The sequence below is a fragment of the Gigantopelta aegis genome, chromosome 10 (genome assembly GCF_016097555.1).
Source record: "Gigantopelta aegis isolate Gae_Host chromosome 10, Gae_host_genome, whole genome shotgun sequence".
NCBI lineage: Eukaryota > Metazoa > Mollusca > Gastropoda > Neomphalida > Peltospiridae > Gigantopelta > Gigantopelta aegis.
Window position 1 is genome coordinate 88,442,268 of NC_054708.1, and position 21,903 is coordinate 88,464,170.

At 36.4% G+C, this 21,903-nt stretch overlaps 1 protein-coding gene across 3 annotated transcripts in view; it reads left to right on the top strand.

Moving 5' to 3' along the window:
- Nucleotides 1–21,903, top strand: part of LOC121382792 (cilia- and flagella-associated protein 46-like) — a 72,435-nt gene that overhangs the window by 11,716 nt on the left and 38,816 nt on the right. For 2 of the 3 annotated variants that reach the window (XM_041512399.1, XM_041512403.1), the window contains 12 exons: nucleotides 655–840; nucleotides 3,130–3,299; nucleotides 6,986–7,096; nucleotides 8,062–8,151; nucleotides 8,983–9,051; nucleotides 9,658–9,806; nucleotides 11,376–11,477; nucleotides 12,207–12,357; nucleotides 15,702–15,851; nucleotides 19,710–19,817; nucleotides 20,119–20,217; nucleotides 20,941–20,970. In XM_041512399.1, the coding sequence (XP_041368333.1) occupies nucleotides 655–840; nucleotides 3,130–3,299; nucleotides 6,986–7,096; nucleotides 8,062–8,151; nucleotides 8,983–9,051; nucleotides 9,658–9,806; nucleotides 11,376–11,477; nucleotides 12,207–12,357; nucleotides 15,702–15,851; nucleotides 19,710–19,817; nucleotides 20,119–20,217; nucleotides 20,941–20,970 (1,415 nt within the window). The remainder of the gene's footprint in view (nucleotides 1–654; nucleotides 841–3,129; nucleotides 3,300–6,985; nucleotides 7,097–8,061; nucleotides 8,152–8,982; nucleotides 9,052–9,657; nucleotides 9,807–11,375; nucleotides 11,478–12,206; nucleotides 12,358–15,701; nucleotides 15,852–19,709; nucleotides 19,818–20,118; nucleotides 20,218–20,940; nucleotides 20,971–21,903) is intronic. The other variant, XM_041512402.1, reaches the window with a different exon arrangement.

Sequence of the window (21,903 nt, forward strand, 5' to 3'; positions counted from 1 at the left end):
ACATACCACAACCTTTGTTACACGAGCTGTGGAGCACTGGCTAGAATGACAAATATAATACTAGTCTGTTACACTTGGGCTGTTTCTCGTTCCAGCCAGTGCACCACATTTTGCAGGCCATGGTATGTGATATCCTGTCTGTGAGATGGTGTGTATAAAAGATACTTTGCTACTAATGGAAAAATGTAGCAAGTTTCCTCTCTATGATTATATGTCAAAATTAAATGTTTGACGTCCAATAGCTGATACACTAGTGGCGTTGTTAAACAAAACAAACTTTGTTTTTTAGTCGGTTACACAGTTTACACTAATTATTTAATGGATTGGTGTGATGTCACTTTACAAAATGACATAGATCAGGGACAATTTACAGTGGATGTGTGGTATGGGTTTTTGAGAATGAAGGTAAAAATATCAAAGTTATAAGTCTCAATAGAAAATTTCATAATGTTTTTGTTTTGTTTTTTTTGTCAATTAAAATTTATATGTAGTTGAATGAAGTTTTCAATTCCATGCCACACTCGTTGCCCAATACACAATTCCTGATGTGATTGCAGTCTTGATAGGATGTAAATCATATTGGACACAATACATGAAATATTCTCCATACATTATTATGGTTTGATGGAAAAATGTTTCACCTTGTGTTGACAGGGAGGCGAACCCCTCCCAAGAAAGGAGGCAGCCTGAAAGAGTCAAAGGAAAGTCTGGCTGCAAGTCATTCACGCAAGTCAGTCTCCATAGGCGACAAATTGACCGACGTCAAGAGTACCAGTAGTGAGAGCGAGAACGAGATCAACCCCGCAGACTATATACCCATCGCTAAGGAAGCTGATATAGGTTAGTATCGGACTATATACCCATCGCTAAGGAAGCTGATATAGGTTAGTATTGGACTGTATACCCATCGCTAAGGAAGCTGACATAGGTTAGTATCGGACTGTATACCCATTGCTAAGGAAGCTGATGTAGGTTAGTATCGGACTGTATACCCATCGCTAAGGAAGCTGATGTAGGTTAGTATCGGACTGTATACCCATCGCTAAGGAAGCTGATGTAGGTTAGTATCGGACTGTATACCCATCGCTAAGGAAGCTGATGTAGGTTAGTATCGGACTATATACCCATCGCTAAGGAAGCTGATATAGGTTAGTATTGGACTGTATACCCATCGCTAAGGAAGCTGATATAGGTTAGTATCGGACTATATACCCATCGCTAAGGAAGCTGATATAGGTTAGTATTGGACTGTATACCCATCGCTAAGGAAGCTGATATAGGTTAGTATCGGACTATATACCCATCGCTAAGGAAGCTGATATAGGTTAGTATCAGACTATATACCCATTGCTAAGGAAGCTGATATAGGTTGGTATCTGATACTGACATCAATCTGGCAGAGTATATACCTAGTATTAAGAACACTGATTTTTTTAACAGTATTTATATCACGTCATTCACTTAAAAAGATATGTCCCACTTTTTAAAGCTGAATAGCAAAAAACACAGAATATTGAAAATGTCACCAAAACTAGTTTATTACATAATGTTGTCTATTGATGGTAGATATGTAGATTTCTTGTGAAATTGTACAATCCTGAGGTAAACCATCCTGTACCCTTGAGAAGCTACTCCACATCTACTGTTCATATTAAAACAATGACCTATTGGCTCACCATGTTCTTCGACCAGACTGTAAGATTCTCTTCCAGAATGAAATACCCTTCCTTCTTTCTACGAGTATTATTTTCCAAATATTTAATAATTTCCTCATAAAGTTCTTGCCCTGTAATCTTGTCTGCCCATTTAGGAATGCAACTATGAGCGACATCTACTAGGTTTATGGTAGACTAGTATTTAATTTGGGGTAATTGTTGTGTTTGTCAGGTGTTCTTCCTGTGGACACGAGTCTGACTGTAACGAGTGTGGTGGATGTTTATGTTAGACGAGCGTGGTGGATGTTTATGTTAGACGAGTGTGGTGGATGTTTATGTTAGACGAGCGTGGTGGATGTTTATGTTAGACGAGACATGTAATACCCTGTAATTGTTGTGTTTGCCAGGTGTTCTTCCTGTGGAGACGAGTCTGACCGTGACGAGTGTGGTGGATGTTTATGTTAGACGAGACATGTAATACCCTGTAATTGTTGTGTTTGCCAGGTGTTCTTCCTGTGGACACGAGTCTGACCGTGACGAGCGTGGTGGATGTTTATGTTAGACGAGACATGTAATACCCTGTAATTGTTGTGTTTGCCAGGTGTTCTTCCTGTGGACACGAGTCTGACCGTGACGAGCGTGGTGGATGTTTATGTTAGACGAGACATGTAATACCCTGTAATTGTTGTGTTTGCCAGGTGTTCTTCCTGTGGACACGAGTCTGACCGTGACGAGTGTGGTGGATGTTTATGTTAGACAAGACATGTAATACCCTGTAATTGTTGTGTTTGCCAGGTGTTCTTCCTGTGGAGACGAGTCTGACCGTGACGAGTGTGGTGGATGTTTATGTTAGACGAGACATGTAATACCCTGTAATTGTTGTGTTTGCCAGGTGTTCTTCCTGTGGACACGAGTCTGACTGTGACGAGCGTGGTGGATGTTTATGTTAGACGAGACATGTAATACCCTGTAATTGTTGTGTTTGCCAGGTGTTCTTCCTGTGGAGACGAGTCTGACCGTGACGAGCGTGGTGGATGTTTATGTTAGACGAGACATGTAATACCCTGTAATTGTTGTGTTTGCCAGGTGTTCTTCCTGTGGACACGAGTCTGACTGTGACGAGCGTGGTGGATGTTTATGTTAGACGAGACATGTAATACCCTGTAATTGTTGTGTTTGCCAGGTGTTCTTCCTGTGGACACAAGTCTGACCGTGACGAGCGTGGTGGATGTTTATGTTAGACGAGACATGTAATACCCTGTAATTGTTGTGTTTGCCAGGTGTTCTTCCTGTGGACACGAGTCTGACCGTGACGAGCGTGGTGGATGTTTATGTTAGACGAGACATGTAATACCCTGTAATTGTTGTGTTTGCCAGGTGTTCTTCCTGTGGACACGAGTCTGACTGTGACGAGCGTGGTGGATGTTTATGTTAGACGAGACATGTAATACCCTGTAATTGTTGTGTTTGCCAGGTGTTCTTCCTGTGGACACGAGTCTGACAGTGACGAGCGTGGTGGATGCGAGACAACTCGACATGTTAGTGCGGGTACACGTGGTGCTGGCGCAGGTCGTGGGGTCGGCCTCCCAGTGCTACCGAGACATCTGTCTGACAGCGTACGGATACCTCATGCAGCTCTGGAAGGTGAGAACCAGTGTCGTACGGTAGCATGGGAATTTCCCCCTCACCCGGTCATTTCCCCCCAGTCATTTCCCCCCAGTCTTTTCCCCTATGTCATTCCTCCCCCCAGTCATTTCCCCCCGGTCTTTTCCCCCCTGGTATTTCCCCTCTATGTCAATTCCCCCTGGTCATTCACCCCACCAGACCTTAGTGGTATAAATAAATAACACTATTATTTTATAATATTTTATGTGAAACATTGAAAACAAAGACATGAACACATTCAACAGTCTACATTTGTATGGTGTGTGTTTCTAGAACATAATATTTCTAATGTTAGTATCCAGGTTATTGTACAGCTTCAGACTTCACACTAATGAGCGTCTTAGCTGAAACAGGTGGAGATAACTCTATTCCAGATGGCACAACAATTGACAGGGTCCCAGAAACCTCGTTTGTCTCTGAATGGCTTCAGGTTATAAGCGACCAACTGAGTGACTTGAAATTACGTATCAGTTTGTTTTAACAGTAAAGTAATATTTTAAATATCAGAATGTTTTGTTGCATTTTTCTTTATGTCATTCTAATTGGGAAAAGTACATAAACAAAAATTTGGGTGGCAAAGTTGAGTTTTTATGCGGCAGAGTGTACCCATGCACATGTTTTTATACAGTGTCAACACGAACGCATTGAGTATTATACAAAATATATATGTATTACTTTTACTTTTAATGTCTTTTCCACCATACCTAAGTATATAAAATACTAGACCGCCCTGTGTAGGAACGTCCTGTATAGAGCCGTCATCACTATATATATATATATTTTTTTTTTTAATACTACACATGCACATGTTATACCATCGACGTCCCAAACTGCGTTCACCTAACAACAAAAACACGAATACGATATTTACGGAAATATTATTCTACATTTTTCAGCTACGATACAAAATAGATTTTAATCATTTAACGTAAAAAATCAACAATTCCATTCTAGTAAACAAAAGTGAAACACCCTCCGGTAAACAGGAAAAAGTGCGACGTTTGTAACTGCGTTCAGGCGCATGCGTTTGCAAAAAGTATCTTAATGCGCATGTGCAGTTCATCATTTTCCATTTTTAAGACAACTACATGAAAAAAAAAATATTTTTCTTAATTATGCACAGTTGCCGAACACTTGATTTATTCAAAAAAATTTAAAGGAAAAGTTCAATTTGTCAAGTGTTCTGGTCCGGTCCGCGTTTTACCAACACACATCGCTCACACTTGATGTCAATACTGATAGGCATTATGTCCATACCTGCGCATAGTTTGTAAAATATAAAATGTTTAATGAATTGATTCTAAATTAACACAATTTATATGCTCAAAATTATTTACAACTGTTATGAATGTATTATGAATACAATTCACTACAATAGAGGCACAAAAATGTAGCATACCGTTTGCAGATCGAATATAATAATTGAAAACAAATTCTAACAACAGGGGTCCTAAAAATCATAAAAATTAAATTCTTTGGCCTTGTTGATCTGGCACGTGTAAGGTCATGTGACACGCACCGAAAGTTAATTCGTCTTTCTCCATTTTAAGTCAATTTCTACGAGTCATGTGGATCCGATATCGATAATTTTAAGGAATAAACAAAAACGACTTAGTAAAATTAATGGTTTTAGGGGTTTGTAAAGTTTTGTATTTAGATACTTACTTTTCTCAACTTTATTGTTTATAAAAATGTTCCTGAACTGTGAAGAAAAACTTCATAAATGAACGACATGCCGATGACAACAAATCAGATGTTGACTGTGCGAACCGTGCACGAGAAAACAAAGTGAACGGAATTTGAAGCATAACACAGAGACGTTGACGATACATATGCACATATACATTTTATTGATTATTATCTACAATATACATATATATTCTTTATTATTACTGACTTCCACCCTCATATCTCAGTACACGTGTAGACAAACGTCAACTGGTAACAACTGGTAACCATTCACTGCAGTGTATACTATAGACCGTCCTGTGCAGAACCGTGCTGTGTAGGAACGTCCTGTACAGAGCCGTCATCACTATATATATTTTTTAATACACACATACGTTAAATATATATATATTTTTTTTTTTTTTCGAGTATTATCCAAAATATACATATATTTTCTTTATATACAAAATATATATTTATTCCCTTTACTGTTAATGTGTTTTCCACCATATCTAAGTATATAAAATACTAGACCGCCCTGTGTAGGAATGATACAAAATATATATTTATTCCCTTTACTGTTAATGTGTTTTCCACCATATCTTAGTATATAAAATACTAGACCGCCCTGTGTACGAACGTCCTGTACAAAGCCGTCATCACTATATATATATTTTTTAATACTATTATCCACAATATACATATATTTTCTTTATCATTACTGACTTTACTGACTCTCTCCCCCCCCCCCCCCATATCTCAGTACACGCGTAGACAAACGTCAACTGGTAACAACTGATAACCGTTCACTGCAGCGTATACTATAGACCGTCCTGTGCAGGAACGTCATGTACAGAGCCGATAAGGTTTTGATCCGTTATGATCGTGGTATAACAAAGAATGACAAAGCAATGAAAAAATACAGCTATTGTCCGAGTTTGTTGGACCCCGACGAGTGATGTGCCACCTGTTTTATTATCTCCCCTGTTTTGAGCTAAGACGCCCATTGCTTAGGTTGATATAACCATTTGGTATCCTTGATTGTTTCTTTAATGTAGTCCTTACTTGCTAATCAAATTAAGAGGATTAACATTTAACAAATTGCAACTTCAAACATTGCTCTTTAGTAGACAATAGCAAAAGTGCTAATCTTACCTGGAAATTGAATTAAGAGGATTAGAAAGTAACTTTTCAAAACAAAACACAAGCAGACAATACATAAACATTTAAAAATGTCATATATCAAAACTGGGGGGGGGGGGGGGAGGGGGAATGTACCGGGGGAAATATCCAGGAGGGGAATGTCTGAGGGGGAATGTCCTAGAATCGTGTTGTACACTACGATGGCTTTCCTGTCTCCACTTCCATATCGTGTGTTCTTCCATTTCAACATTAACTGGTCATGGCTTTACCGGCCTCGGTGGCGTCGTGGCAGGCCATCGGTCTACAGGCTGGTAGGTACTGGGTTCGGATCCCAGTCGAGGCATGGGATTTTTAATCGAGATACCGACTCCAAACCCTGAGTGAGTGCTCCGCAAGGCTCAATGGGTAGGTGTAAACCACTTGCACCGACCAGTGATCCATAACTGGTTCAACAAAGGCCATGGTTTGTGCTATCCTGCCTGTGGGAAGCGCAAATAAAAGATCCCTTGCTGCCTGTCGTAAAAAGAGTAGCCTATGTGGCGACAGCGGGTTTCCTCTAAAAAAAACAGTGTCAGAATGACCATATGTTTGACGTCCAATAGCCGATGATAAGATAAAAAATCAATGTGCTCTAGCGGCGTCGTTAAATAAAACAAACTTTACTTTTGGTCATGGCTTTCTGAAAAAGAGTTTCAACACTAAAAAACATTTCAGTAAAATGTAAAAAGAAAACATTTGTTAAAATCATATACATAACATGCATTAATAGCGAATCACATTCCCCTGAGAAAATTATTGCATAATCAATTTATGATGTTGTCGTCAAGAAGACCTCTTTGTGTTTCTCTCTCTAGGTGTGTTTGTCAACATCCGGTCCTGTGCTGAAGGAGTTGGCGACGAATCAACCGGATTCTCTACCGTCCGGCAAGAAATCAACACAGCCAAAGAGCAAAAACACTAAAGAGGTAAAATGTAGATTATCGTAAGTTAAAAAACAGAAGAAGAAATGTGGGTTGTTTTATTCAAACTCCTTTAAATCATGAAATATTGGCAACATTAGTCAGATCTGCAAAACTTTAATATATCATAATACTAGAATTACCAGGCTACAAACTGTCATTTGACAAATGAACAAATGTGAAGTAAAGCTGAATTGGGCAAATGTATTTCATATTTATTTTTCAATTTAAAAATTTGCTTGCCCTTTGTAGATCTGTATGTTGGCTAATTAAAACTTACCAAATAATTAATAATTTTTGGATTCAGGTTCAAGCATAAAGCCAGTTTGTATCATAAATGAGTTTATAATGCAACATTTGTATGTTAATATTTCACTGAATAGATCTAATTATTAAGAGTGATTTTAAGGTCTCCGATGGTGAGTTTTTATTGTATTTAAAAAATAACGCAAATTCATTGAATCATTCATTTATTCATTCATCCTTTCATTTATTAATATTCATCCATATTCAACCATCTAATCCATCCATCCATCCATCCATCCATCCACCCAAAACCCACCCAAAACCCATCCATCCATCCATCCATCCATCCACCCAAAACCCATCCATCCATCCATCCATCCATCCATCCATCCATCCATCCATCCACCCAAAACCCACCCAAAACCCATCCATCCATCCATCCACCCAAAACCCACCCAAAACCCATCCATCCATCCATCCATCCACCCAAAACCCATCCATCCACCCAAAACCCACCCAAAACCCATCCATCCATCCATCCATCCATTCATCCACCCATACACCCATCCATCCATCCATTCATCCACCCATCCACCCATCCATCCATCCATCCACCCATTATTGTTACATATTATAATTACTTTTAGTTCTTTAATCTGTTACGTTATTGGCAGATTATCTGCCCTAAATTACATGTAACCAGATACATCTGTTTTATTTTGTAGCCTGCGAAAGACAAAGCGAAAAGAAAGGGTGCACTAGACACTATGCCGGTAACGACTGAAGACTGGGCGCATTACGATGCACCAGATGAGGTGAAAACAGACTCATTCATTTTGATTGATTATCAAAATGTATTATACGTATATCCATTCCTGTCTTGACTGTTTGTTCTGATCAGGGCTTAATTATTATTAACCATTAACAACTCACCCACTGTCCTGGACAGACAGCCCAGATAGCTGAGGTATGTGCCCAGGACAGCATGCTTGAACCTTAATTGGATATAAGCATGAAAAATAATTTAAAATGATAAAGTGATTAGAAAAAGAAGTCATGGCAGTGGTCATATGTCTAACTTCAAATACTTTCATGTAAAAGTACATATGAAGGTCCTTTTCTTTTTGTAATACATCAATGATGGCTGGAAACAGCCTGTGGCCAGGTCACCTAATGTGACCAAAGTCCCGTTTGAGTGACTTAAATATTAAACAAATAATGGTGTTAGTCACCCAAATAATGTTATTTGGGCGATCTTCTTTCTATAATATATGAACCACTATTAATAATGATTTTCTTATTGTTTTGGTGCTAAAATATCCCCAAACCTTTTTCATTGGGAAATGTCCAATGTTAACAATAAGCAGTATTTTTATGTTGACAATGATGTGATCTTGACTGAAATTAATGTTCACCTTCTTTTATGTTGATGCATTTCTAGATAATACTAGTACGATAAGTAGTCTTGGTATTATGTGTAAATGTTGGTAGGAAAGGCTTCACTTCCTTATACAATGAATAGAATTTCAGGCAAATTTGTGAGAAATTTAAAGTTGATGAATAGTTCAACATGCAAGAGCTACATTTAGAAGTTAAATATTTTGATAATGTCATTAATAAAAGTCTGTATGTATTTTCTATCTCAGCTACTGGAAGCTTTCAAACAAGAGGCTATGAAGAAGACTGGAATTAACTCAGAAACAATAGAGAAGCCGGTATGGTGTTTGAAACGTTACTCTAGTAGATTTCTCTCTGAATACCTCTGACTGGACTATTTCTCGTTCCAACCACTTGTGTGTGACTAATGTATTAATAGTTGTGATATGTTGTGTGCCGTTGCTGGGTGTTGTTTATATGTTCAGTCAGGGATTACATTTAGCATACTTTGGTCTGACATCTAACTCAGTAGAGCTCTCATTTGAAGTCTCTGTGAATACCTCTGACTGGACTATTTCCCATTCCAACCAATTGTGTGTGACTAATGTATTAAACTTTGGTCTGTGACATCTAGCTCAGTCAGTAGAGCTCTCATGTGAAGTATTGTGGTCATAAGGTTAAATTTTCTTGGCAAACCCATTGGGTTGTTTCCATTCCAACCGTTGTCCCATAACTAGTTAGTGAAAACCCATTGTATTTGATGTCCTCTCTGTGGGAAAGTGCATATGCTGCTAATAGAAAAATATAGTAAGTTTTTTATGGAGACTGTGTCAGAATTACCAAATGTTTGACATCCAGTAGCCAATGGTTAATTAATCAATATGCTCTAGTGGTGGTGTTCAACAAAACAACTTTTAACTTTGATCTCTGGGTTGTGTATGTAGATGCTGAGTCTGCACACGCTGAATACGCTGATGACGATGCTGTCGGGAGTTGGCTACACTCACCTGATGCTGCCCATCCTCGCCTTCCAAGACGTCCTGTCTCGCAGTTTGTTGAAGAGTAACGCATTGCACGTGCTCACTCATATCAGGTGTGTACAGTTCACACGTTATAATTATGTAACCATGGTATTGACTGTATCAAGACGTCCTGTCTCACAGCTTGTTTTAAAACAACGTATTGCACATGCTCGCTCATATCATGTTAGTACAGTTCACACGTTATAATTACTGTAACCATGGTATTGACTTGTATCAAGACTTCCTGTCTCGCAGCTTGTTGAAGAGTAACGCATTACACGTGCTCGTTCATATTAGGTGTGTACAGTTCACACGTTATAATTACTGTAACCATGGTATTGACTTGTATCAAGACTTCCTGTCTCGCAGCTTGTTGAAGAGTAACGCATTACATTGAAGTCCGGATGTAATTATCATGAGAAGTTAATTGGTGATTTGTGTTTATTTACAGAGTGATTGAAGTTTGCCAACAGCTAGATTTGAAGTCTGGATGTAATTATGAGAAGTTAATTGGTGATTTGTGTTTATTTACAGAGTGATTGAAGTTTGCCAACAGCTAGATTTGAAGTCTGGATGTAATTATGAGAAGTTAATTGGTGATTTGTGTTTATTTATAGAGCGATTGAAGTTTGCCAACAGCTAGATTTGAAGTCTGGATGTAATTATGATGAGAAGTTAATTGGTGATTTGTGTTTATTTATAGAGTGATTGAAGTTTGCCAACAGCTAGATTTGAAGTCTGGATGTAATTATCATGAGAAGTTAATTGGTGATTTGTGTTTATTTATAGAGTGATTGAAGTTTGCCAACAGCTAGATTTGAAGTCTGGATGTAATTATCATGAGAAGTTAATTGGTGATTTGTGTTTATTTATAGAGTGATTGAAGTTTGCCAACAGCTAGATTTGAAGTCTGGATGTAATTATGAGAAGTTAATTGGTGATTTGTGTTTATTTATAGAGCGATTGAAGTTTGCCAACAGCTAGATTTGAAGTCTGGATGTAATTATCATGAGAAGTTAATTGGTGATTTGTGTTTATTTATAGAGCGATTGAAGTTTGCCAACAGCTAGATTTGAAGTCTGGATGTAATTATGAGAAGTTAATTGGTGATTTGTGTTTATTTATAGAGCGATTGAAGTTTGCCAACAGCTAGATTTGAAGTCTGGATGTAATTATCATGAGAAGTTAATTGGTGATTTGTGTTTATTTATAGAGCGATTGAAGTTTGCCAACAGCTAGATTTGAAGTCTGGATGTAATTATCATGAGAAGTTAATTGGTGATTTGTGTTTATTTATAGAGCGATTGAAGTTTGCCAACAGCTAGATTTGAAGTCTGGATGTAATTATCATGAGAAGTTAATTGGTGATTTGTGTTTATTTATAGAGCGATTGAAGTTTGCCAACAGCTAGATTTGAAGTCTGGATGTAATTATCATGAGAAGTTAATTGGTGATTTGTGTTTATTTATAGAGCGATTGAAGTTTGCCAACAGCTAGATTTGAAGTCTGGATGTAATTATCATGAGAAGTTAATTGGTGATTTGTGTTTATTTATAGAGCGATTGAAGTTTGCCAACAGCTAGATTTGAAGTCTGGATGTAATTATGAGAAGTTAATTGGTGATTTGTGTTTATTTATAGAGCAATTGAAGTTTGCCAACAGCTAGATTTGAAGTCTGGATGTAATTATCATGAGAAGTTAATTGGTGGACAGATGCAGATCAGTGAAGATGAACGAGCCATGTAAGAAACTGTAAAACATTTTACAATCATAATGTTTTAAAAGAAATATGAAAAGAAATGTTGTTATTGTCTGAGAGGAATCTAATGAATGCTCAATAATGTCAGGAATGGAGCCCAAATCACTATGGTACCTGACAATAGAGGTGTTTGTCAGTAGAATATATTTAATTAAATATTTTCAATAAAATATACACTTGAGTACAATGAATTAATAATGGTACACAATAATTTAGATTATAGAGAGGAAGAATAGAAATTAAGAAAAAATTATTCATGTATCAGTATAACACACACACATACACACACATACACACACACACACACACACACACACACACACACACTGCCGTAACAAAGAATGTCATTTAAATAAATGTTCACATTTTGATGAACATGAGTTAAATAAACCAGCATTCTGAGAGTATAGCTAAAGCAATATATGTCCCCTACCATACCCAGCACATTTTTGTATCTTTAGCCATAATTCTGTGAAAGATGAATATATTGCCATGAAAGTCAAACTTGATCTGTTAGTGCGTGATAAAGCTGTGTAGATTTTATCTGACTGTCTTGAGGAGGCATTGTAAAAACAAAGTCCGGAAAACTACATGTGGGACAGACAGAATGACGGAAATGAAATCTATAGTTCCTTCTGGTAGGAACAACTTGTGTTCAACCAAAAAGACAAGACACCTCGATGTAATACATGTGATATTTCCTGTGTTGCAGGTCACGGGAAGAGATCGCCATTCTGAAGGAGAAGAAAGTTCAGGTGACTCGCGAGGAAATGAGGTTGAAGGAATCTCTGGCACGGCTGGCCGAGCAGACTTCTGAGAAAGATCAACGCAAGCTGCGTACACGGCCAACTGATGGAGACAAGGTTAATACTTCACATGTTTATTACATACAAGCATCTCTTACCAGCCATTAAAATAAAGTTAATACTTCACAAGTTTATCACACACAAGCATCTCTTACCAGCCATTAAAATAAAGTTAATACTTCACAGGTTTATCACACACATGCATCTGTTGCCACCCATTAAAATAAAGTTAATACTTCACAAGTTTGTGACACACATGCATCTGTTACCACCCATTAAAATAAAGTTATACTTCACAGGTTTATCACACACATGCATCTGTTACCACCCATTAAAATAAAGTTAATACTTCACAAGTTTGTGACACACATGCATCTGTTACCACCCATTAAAATAAAGTTATACTTCACAGATTTATCACACACATGCATCTGTTACCACCCATTAAAATAAAGTTAATACTTCACAGGTTTATCACACACATGCATCTGTTGCCACCCATTAAAATAAAGTTAATACTTCACAAGTTTGTGACACACATGTATCTGTTACCACCCATTAAAATAAAGTTATACTTCACAGGTTTATCACACACATGCATCTGTTACCACCAATTAAAATAAAGTTAATACTTCACAAGTTTGTGACACACATGCATCTGTTACCACCCATTAAAATAAAGTTATACTTCACAGATTTATCACACACATGCATCTGTTACCACCCATTAAAATAAAGTTAATACTTCACAGGTTTATCACATACATGCATCTCTTACCAGCTGGGGGCAGGACATAGCCCAGTGGTAAAGCACTCGCTTGATGCGCGGTCAGTCTTAGATCGATCCCCGTCGGTGGGCCCATTGGGCTATTTCTCGTTCCAGCCAGTGCATACTTCACAAGTTTATCATATACATGCATCTCTTACCAGCCATTAAAATAAAGTTAATACTTCACAAGTTTATCAAACACAGGCATCTCTTACCAGCCGTTAAAATAAAGTTAATACTTCACACATTTATCACACACACACACACATCTCTTACCAGCCATTAAAATAAAGTTAATACTTCACAAGTTTATCGCGTACATGCATCTCTTACCAGCCATTAAAATACAATTAATACTTCACAAGTGTATCACATACATGCATCTCTCTCCACCCTTAAAATAAAGTTAATACTTCACAAGCTTATCACATACATGCATCTCTTTCCAGCCATTAAAATAAAGTTAATACCTCACAAGTTTATCACACACATGCATCTCTCCCCACCCTTACAATAAAGTTAATACTTAACAATACTTAACAAGCTTATCACATACATGCATCACTCCCCACACTTAAAATAAAGTTAATACTTCACAAGCTTATCACATACATGCATCTCATACCAGCCATTAAAATAAAGTTAATACTTCACAAGTTTATCACATACATGCATCACTCCTCAGCCATTAAAATAAAGTTAATACTTCACAAGTTTATCACACACATGCATCTCTTACCAGCCATTAAAATAAAGTTAATACCTCACAAGTTTATCACACACATGCATCTCTCCCCACCCTTAAAATAAAGTTAATACTTAACAATACTTAACAAGCTTATCACATACATGCATCACTCCCCACACTTAAAATAAAGTTAATACTTCACAAGCTTATCACATACATGCATCTCATACCAGCCATTAAAATAAAGTTAATACTTCACAAGTTTATCACATACATGCATCACTCCTCAGCCATTAAAATAAAGTTAATACTTCACAAGTTTATCACACACATGCATCTCTTACCAGCCATTAAAATAAAGTTAATACTTCACAAGTTTATCACATACATGCATCACTCCCCAGCCATTAAAATAAAGTTAATACTTCACAAGTTTATCACACACATGCATCTCTTACCAGCCATTAAAATAAAGTTAATACTTCACAAGTTTACAGTAATTCATTAACCTATCTTCAGCCATAATAATAAATAAATTAATGCTTTAAGAGTTTATAATAATTCATTTATCTATATCTAGCCATTAAAATATAGTTCATACTACAAGAGCTTATAATAATTGAATAACCCAGTGATAAAATGCATTCTCTCTAAGACTATGTCAGAATTACCAAATGTTTGACATCCAGTAGCTGATGATAAATAAATTAATGCGCTCTAGCAGTGTCATTAAACAAAACATACTTTAACTTTTTAAATAATTCATTTATCTCTCTTCAGCCATTAAGATGAATAATTAAAAGTTATTATTTCATAAGTTTATAATAATTTATTTACTTCTGTCTAACTCGTAAAATAAAGTCAGTACTTCACAAGTTTACAAAAATGCATTTACTTAGTTCCAGCCATTAAAGAAATGAAGTTATTACTTCACAAGTTTATAGTAATTCATTTACCTACATGTATCTCCAGCCATTAAGATAAGTAAAGTTAATACATCTAGAGTTTATAGTAATTCATTTACTTACATGTATCTCCAGCCATTAAGATAAGTAAAGTTAATACATCTAGAGTTTATAGTAATTCATTTACTTACATGTATCTCCAGCCATTAAGATAAGTAAGTTAATACATCTAGAGTTTATAGTAATTCATTTACTTACATGTATCTCCAGCCATTAAGATAAGTAAGTTAATACATCTAGAGTTTATAGTAATTCATTTACCTACATGTATCTCCAGCCATTAAGATAAGTAAAGTTAATACATCTAGAGTTTATAGTAATTCATTTACCTACATGTATCTCCAGCCATTAAGATAAGTAAGTTAATACATCTAGAGTTTATAGTAATTCATTTACCAACATGTATCTCCAGCCATTAAGATAAGTAAAGTTAATACATCTAGAGTTTATAGTAATTCATTTACTTACATGTATCTCCAGCCATTAAGATAAGTAAAGTTAATACATCTAGAGTTTATAGTAATTCATTTACCTACATGTATCTCCAGCCATTAAGATAAGTAAAGTTAATACATCTAGAGTTTATAGTAATTCATTTACCTACATGTATCTCCAGCCATTAAGATAAGTAAAGTTAATACTTCACAAGTTTATAGTAATTCATTTACCTACATGTATCTCCAGCCATTAAGATAAGTAAAGTTAATACATCTAGAGTTTATAGTAATTTTGTTTATATTAAACACCCAAAGCTGAAAACTTCATGAGTTTATAATTCATTATTCATGTTATGGGCATGACCATCACAGTAAGGGTTAACACTTCACAAGTTTATAATAATTTATTTACCTCTCCTCAGCCATTTTAATAAATAAAATTCATACTTCATATTTAAGTAAAATACAATTTATCTATGTTACATACATGGCTGAAGCCAAGAAAGTGATAAATTAATTTGTTTGTATTTGTGTGTGCCTAGAAGGAGGATGTGATGGAGTCTCACCTGGGCAAGGTGCTGGGAGCAGTCACATTCCGAGACGTGTGGACGGACACGGCCGAGGTCCTCATCAGACTCGGCTTCTACCAGAATGCCCGCGATCTCCTTGCTGAGGCCAATATAGCTGCCCAGGTGAATTTACTAATTAACATATATAGTGTTGCATATTAATCAATGTTGGCTGTAAGTGAAGTTGCTAATTTTAAGCTCTGAAAACCAGATGTTTTGTTGATCTGTTCATAAGTCCCATTTTTAGGTAACTAATCAATCTTGGCTGTAAGTCAAGTTGCTAATTTTAAGCTCTGAAAACCAGATGTTTTGTTGATCCGTTCATAAGTCCCATTTTTAGGTAACTAATCAATCTTGGCTGTAAGTGAAGTTGCTAATTTTAAGCTCTGAAAACCAGATGTTTTGTTGATCCGTTCAGAAGTCCCATTTTTAGGTAACTAATCAATCTTGGCTGTAAGTGAAGTTGCTAATTTTAAGCTCTGAAAACCAGATGTTTTGTTGATCCGTTCATAAGTCCCATTTTTAGGTAACTAATCAATCTTGGCTGTAAGTCAAGTTGCTAATTTTAAGCTCTGAAAACCAGATGTTTTGTTGATCCGTTCATAAGCCCCATTTCTAGGTAACTAATCAATCTTGGCTGTAAGTCAAGTTGCTAATTTTAAGCTCTGAAAACCAGATGTTTTGTTGATCCGTTCATAAGCCCCATTTCTAGGTAACTTTCTCATCTCTTAATAAGTTGACCTTTTGAGATAAAATAATATTTTGATCGAAAAAAAGAGTTACTTATAGACAAAGATATATACGGTACTGCTTGTAAAGAGTTGATTCTCGTTTTGCCTTTTAATAATTATATATATATATATATATAACTATGATTAGAATATTAGTGTCTGTGTATATACAATGTGTCATCCTAATGTTTAGGATGACAAACCGCTGCAAGGCAGGATACTGTATCTGTTGTTTATTTTAGGAGGTTGATAACAAACCGCTACAAGGCAGGATACTGTATCTGTTGTTTTTTTTATTTTAGGAGGTTAATAACAAACCGCTGCAAGGCAGGATACTGTATCTGTTGTTTTGTTTATTTTAGGAGGTTGATAACAAACCGCTACAAGGCAGGATACTGTATCTGTTGTTTTGTTTATTTTAGGAGGTTGATAACAAACCGCTACATGGCAGGATACTGTATCTGTTGTTGTGTTTATTTTAGGAGTTGATAACAAACTGCTACAAGGCAGGATACTGTATCTGTTGTTGTGTTTATTTTAGGAGTTTGATGACAAACCGCTGCAAGGCAGGATACTGTATCTTCTGTTGTGTTTATTTTAGGAGTTTGATGACAAACCGCTGCAAGGCAGGATACTGTATCTGTTGTTGTGTTTATTTTAGGAGTTGATGACAAACCGCTGCAAGGCAGGATACTGTATCTGTTGTTTTGTTTATTTTAGGAGGTTGATGACAAACCGCTGCAAGGCAGGATACTGTATCTTGTTTTGTTTATTTTAGGAGGTTGATAACAAACCGCTACAAGGCATTATACTGTATCTGTTGTTTTGTTTATTTTAGGAGTTGATGACAAACCGCTGCAAGGCAGGATACTGTATCTGTTGTTTTGTTTATTTTAGGAGGTTGATAACAAACCGCTACAAGGCAGGATACTGTATCTGTTGTTGTGTTTATTTTAGGAGTTTGATGACAAACCGCTACAAGGCAGGATACTGTATCTGTTGTGTTTATTTTAGGAGGTTGATAACAAACCGCTACAAGGCAGGATACTGTATCTGTTGTTTTGTTTATTTTAGGAGTTTGATGAGAAACCGCTGCAAGGCAGGATACTGTATCTGTTGTTTTGTTTATTTTAGGAGGTTGATAACAAACCGCTACAAGGCAGGATACTGTATCTGTTGTGTTTATTTTAGGAGTTTGATGACAAACCGCTACAAGGCAGGATACTGTATCTGTTGTTTTGTTTATTTTAGGAGTTGATGACAAACCGCTGCAAGGCAGGATACTGTATCTGTTGTTTTGTTTATTTTAGGAGGTTGATAACAAACCGCTACAAGGCAGGATACTGTATCTGTTGTTTTGTTTATTTTAGGAGGTTGATAACAAACCGCTGCAAGGCAGGATACTGTATCTGTTGTTTTGTTTATTTTAGGAGTTTGATGACAAACCGCTGCAAGGCGGGATACTGTATCTGTTGTTGTGTTTATTTTAGGAGTTGATAACAAACCGCTGCAAGGCAGGATACTGTATCTGTTGTTGTGTTTATTTTAGGAGTTGATAACAAACCGCTACAAGGCAGGATACTGTATCTGTTGTTGTGTTTATTTTAGGAGTTTGATGACAAACCTCTGCAAGGCAGGATACTGTATCTGTTGTTGTGTTTATTTTAGGAGTTTGATAACAAACCGCTGCAAGGCAGGATACTGTATCTGTTGTGTTTATTTTAGGAGGTTGATAACAAACCGCTACAAGGCAGGATACTGTATCTGTTGTTGTGTTTATTTTAGGAGTTTGATGACAAACCGCTACAAGGCAGGATACTGTATCTGTTGTTGTGTTTATTTTAGGAGTTTGATGACAAACCGCTACAAGGCAGGATACTGTATCTGTTGTGTTTATTTTAGGAGGTTGATAACAAACCGCTACAAGGCAGGATACTGTATCTGTTGTTTTGTTTATTTTAGGAGGTTGATAACAAACTGCTGTATCTGTTGTTTTGTTTATTTTAGGAGTTGATGACAAACCGCTGCAAGGCAGGATACTGTATCTGTTGTTTTGTTTATTTTAGGAGGTTGATAACAAACCGCTGCAAGGCAGGATACTGTATCTGTTGTTTTGTTTATTTTAGGAGGTTGATGACAAACCGCTGCAAGGCAGGATACTGTATCTGTTGTTGTGTTTATTTTAGGAGTTGATGACAAACCGCTGCAAGGCAGGATACTGTATCTGTTGTTATGACCGGCCTCGGTGGAGTCGTGGTTAGGCCATCGGTCTACAGGCTGGTAGGTACTGGGTTCAGATCCCAGTCGAGGCATGGGATTTTTAATCCAGATACCGACTCCAAACCCTGAGTGAGTGCTCGGCAAGGCTCAATGGGTAGGTGTAAACCACTTGCACCGACCAGTGATCAATAACTGGTTCAACAAAGGCCATGGTTTGTGCTATCCTGCCTGTGGGAAGTGCAAATAAAAGATCCCTTGCTGCTAATTGGAAAGAGTAGTCCATGTGGTGGCGACATGGGGTTTCCTCTCAAAATCTGTGTGGTCTTTAACCATATGTCTGATGCCATATAACCATAAATAAAATGTGTTGTATTTATTTTAGGAGTTTGATCACAAACCGCTGCAAGGCAGGATACTGTATCTGTTGTGTTTATTTTAGGAGTTTGATGACAAACTGCTACAAGGCAGGATACTGTATCTGTTGTTGTGTTTATTTTAGGAGTTTGATAACAAACCGCTACAAGGCAGGATACTGTATCTGTTATTGTGTTTATTTTAGGAGGTTGATAACAAACTGCTACAAGGCAGGATACTGTATCTGTTGTGTTTATTTTAGGAGGTTGATAACAAACCGCTACAAGGCAGGATACTGTATCTGTTGTTTTGTTTATTTTAGGAGTTTGATGACAAACCGCTACAAGGCAGGATACTGTATCTGTTGTGTTTATTTTAGGAGGTTGATAACAAACCGCTACAATGCAGGATACTGTATCTGTTGTTTTGTTTATTTTAGGAGTTTGATGACAAACCGCTACAAGGCAGGATACTGTATCTGTTGTTTTGTTTATTTTAGGAGGTTGATAACAAACTGCTATAAGGCAGGATACTGTATCTGTTGTTGTGTTTATTTTAGGAGTTTGATAACAAACCACTGCAAGGCAGGATACTGTATCTGTTGTGTTTATTTTAGGAGTTTGATGACAAACTGCTGCAAGGCAGGATACTGTATCTGTTGTTGTGTTTAATTTAGGAGTTTGATGACAAACCGCTGCAAGGCAGGATACTGTATCTGTTGGCCAAGCTGTCGTTTGAAGAGGCCCAGTTTATCCAGGCTGTCAACCTCTGTAAAGCAGCTCAGGTGAGCTGATATCTTATTGAAATGGAGTCCATCACTGTGATGGCAATTCTTGAAAACTGTTCCAAGAAATTACCTACAGAATGGATGGATGGACAGATGGATGGATGAACGGGATGGATAGATGGCAAGCATGGTTGGATAAGTGGATGTTAATAAAACTTTAGTGTATTGGGTATCAAGCATAAGTATAAAAATGAAAAAACACATGAGCAATTGAGTATCAGTGTAGATAATATAGAAAGTAGAACTGACTCTTTTTTTTCACTATTTGTATGAGGTAAAGTTTGTTTGTGTGTTTCAGGAAATGTTTGAGGGAGATGAAATGTACTGGTTTGACACAACAAAGCTCATGATAGATGCCACACTTGAAGATTATGAGAATAGATATTCAAGTCGACTGGTAAATAGTATATTGTTTATTATTATTATAATAATTGTCATATGAAAGATCTATATCTTATAATTTATATGATGTAGTAAAGCTAAACTTTGATAGAGGCCACACTTCAAGCTTATGAGAATAAATATACAAACTGACTGGTAAGTAGTATGTGTTTTTTATTATATTATTATTAATATAGTCTGCATCTTATTATTTACATCATGTTGTAGAGTTACACTTTATAGTGGAGGCCACACTTGAAGTTTATGACAATAGATATGCATGCATGTTTTTTCTGTGTAATAGTATATTATTATGCTAACATCTGAAAAACATAAACGTTTTGCAATATATATTAATATACTTGGTACTTATGTAATGCATTTTTGGGGGAAAAGTATACAAATAACATTATAACAATATAATTACATATGAAAACTTTGTTATGTTAAAAGTAGCTTGTGCTGTGTGAAATATTTTAAGTGACTGAAAACAGAATGAGCAAAAAACAAAAACAGGTATGAAGAAATTAATGTTTCGTAATATTAATATTAGTTTGAAGTACCAGAAAATTATTATCAAATATTTATGATTGAAATGTTATTGTCCATTCATCATTTCATCCATTCTATGTTGGTGGAATCATTGCTTGTTATTATTATTATTGTATGAGGGGGTTTTTTTGGTATTTTTTAGAGCAGGTACAATTAAGTGCAATGAATGTTTTTGATTATGTTTCAGTCGGATGCTCAAAAAAAGAGATTTTTCACTGTTAGTATGGTGGTGTTTTGTTGTTGTTGTATTTGTGTTATCGGCCTGGCTGTTTTGTTATCGTTCTTGGAGTTGTGACATCGGTCTGGGGCTTAATTCACGTAGCTCTCTTAAGCAACCTTGCAAGTATTTTACAGTGCACTACGACACTGCAAAGTTGCCAGAGTCTAATGAATTCAGCCCTTGTTGTTGTTTTGTTGTCTTTTTTATGCAACTGCTTGCTTTTGTTATCATGTTGGGTGTTTTGTTATCATGCTGGGTGTTTTGTTATGTGAGTGTTTTATTATCATGTTGGGTGTTTTGTTATCATGCTGGGTGTTTTGTTATCATGCTGGTCATGCTGGGTGTTTTGTTATCATGCTGGGTGTTTTGTTATCATGCTGGGTGTTTTGTTATCATCCTGGGTGTTTTGTTATGTGAGTGTTTTGTTATCATGCTGGGTGTTTTGTTATGTGAGTGTTTTGTTATCATGCTGGGTGTTTTGTTATCATGTTGGGTGTTTTGTTATCATGCTGGGTGTTTTGTTATGTGAGTGTTTTGTTATGTGAGTGTTTTGTTATCATGTTGGGTGTTTTGTTATCATGCTGGGTGTTTTGTTATCATGCTGGGTGTTTTGTTATCATGCTGGGTGTTTTGTTACCAATCTGTCTTTCTCAGGGAACAATATTTTAACATTCTATGCAACCAAAAGTTAATTAATGGGATTTTTACGAAGGTAACCAATTGTTTGGTTACGTTAATTGTGTTTAGGTAAACAGTGAATTTCCAAATAGTTAACTCATGACTTGCATTGAGCTTACAATATATTAAAAATATTTTATTGCAAATTGTTAATGAACAGTTTCTTTGATACTTAGTAAAGTGATTAGCTTCAAAATATCTTCACTACCACAATAATGTTGATCACTAGGGTGCTGCACATCACTGTGCAAG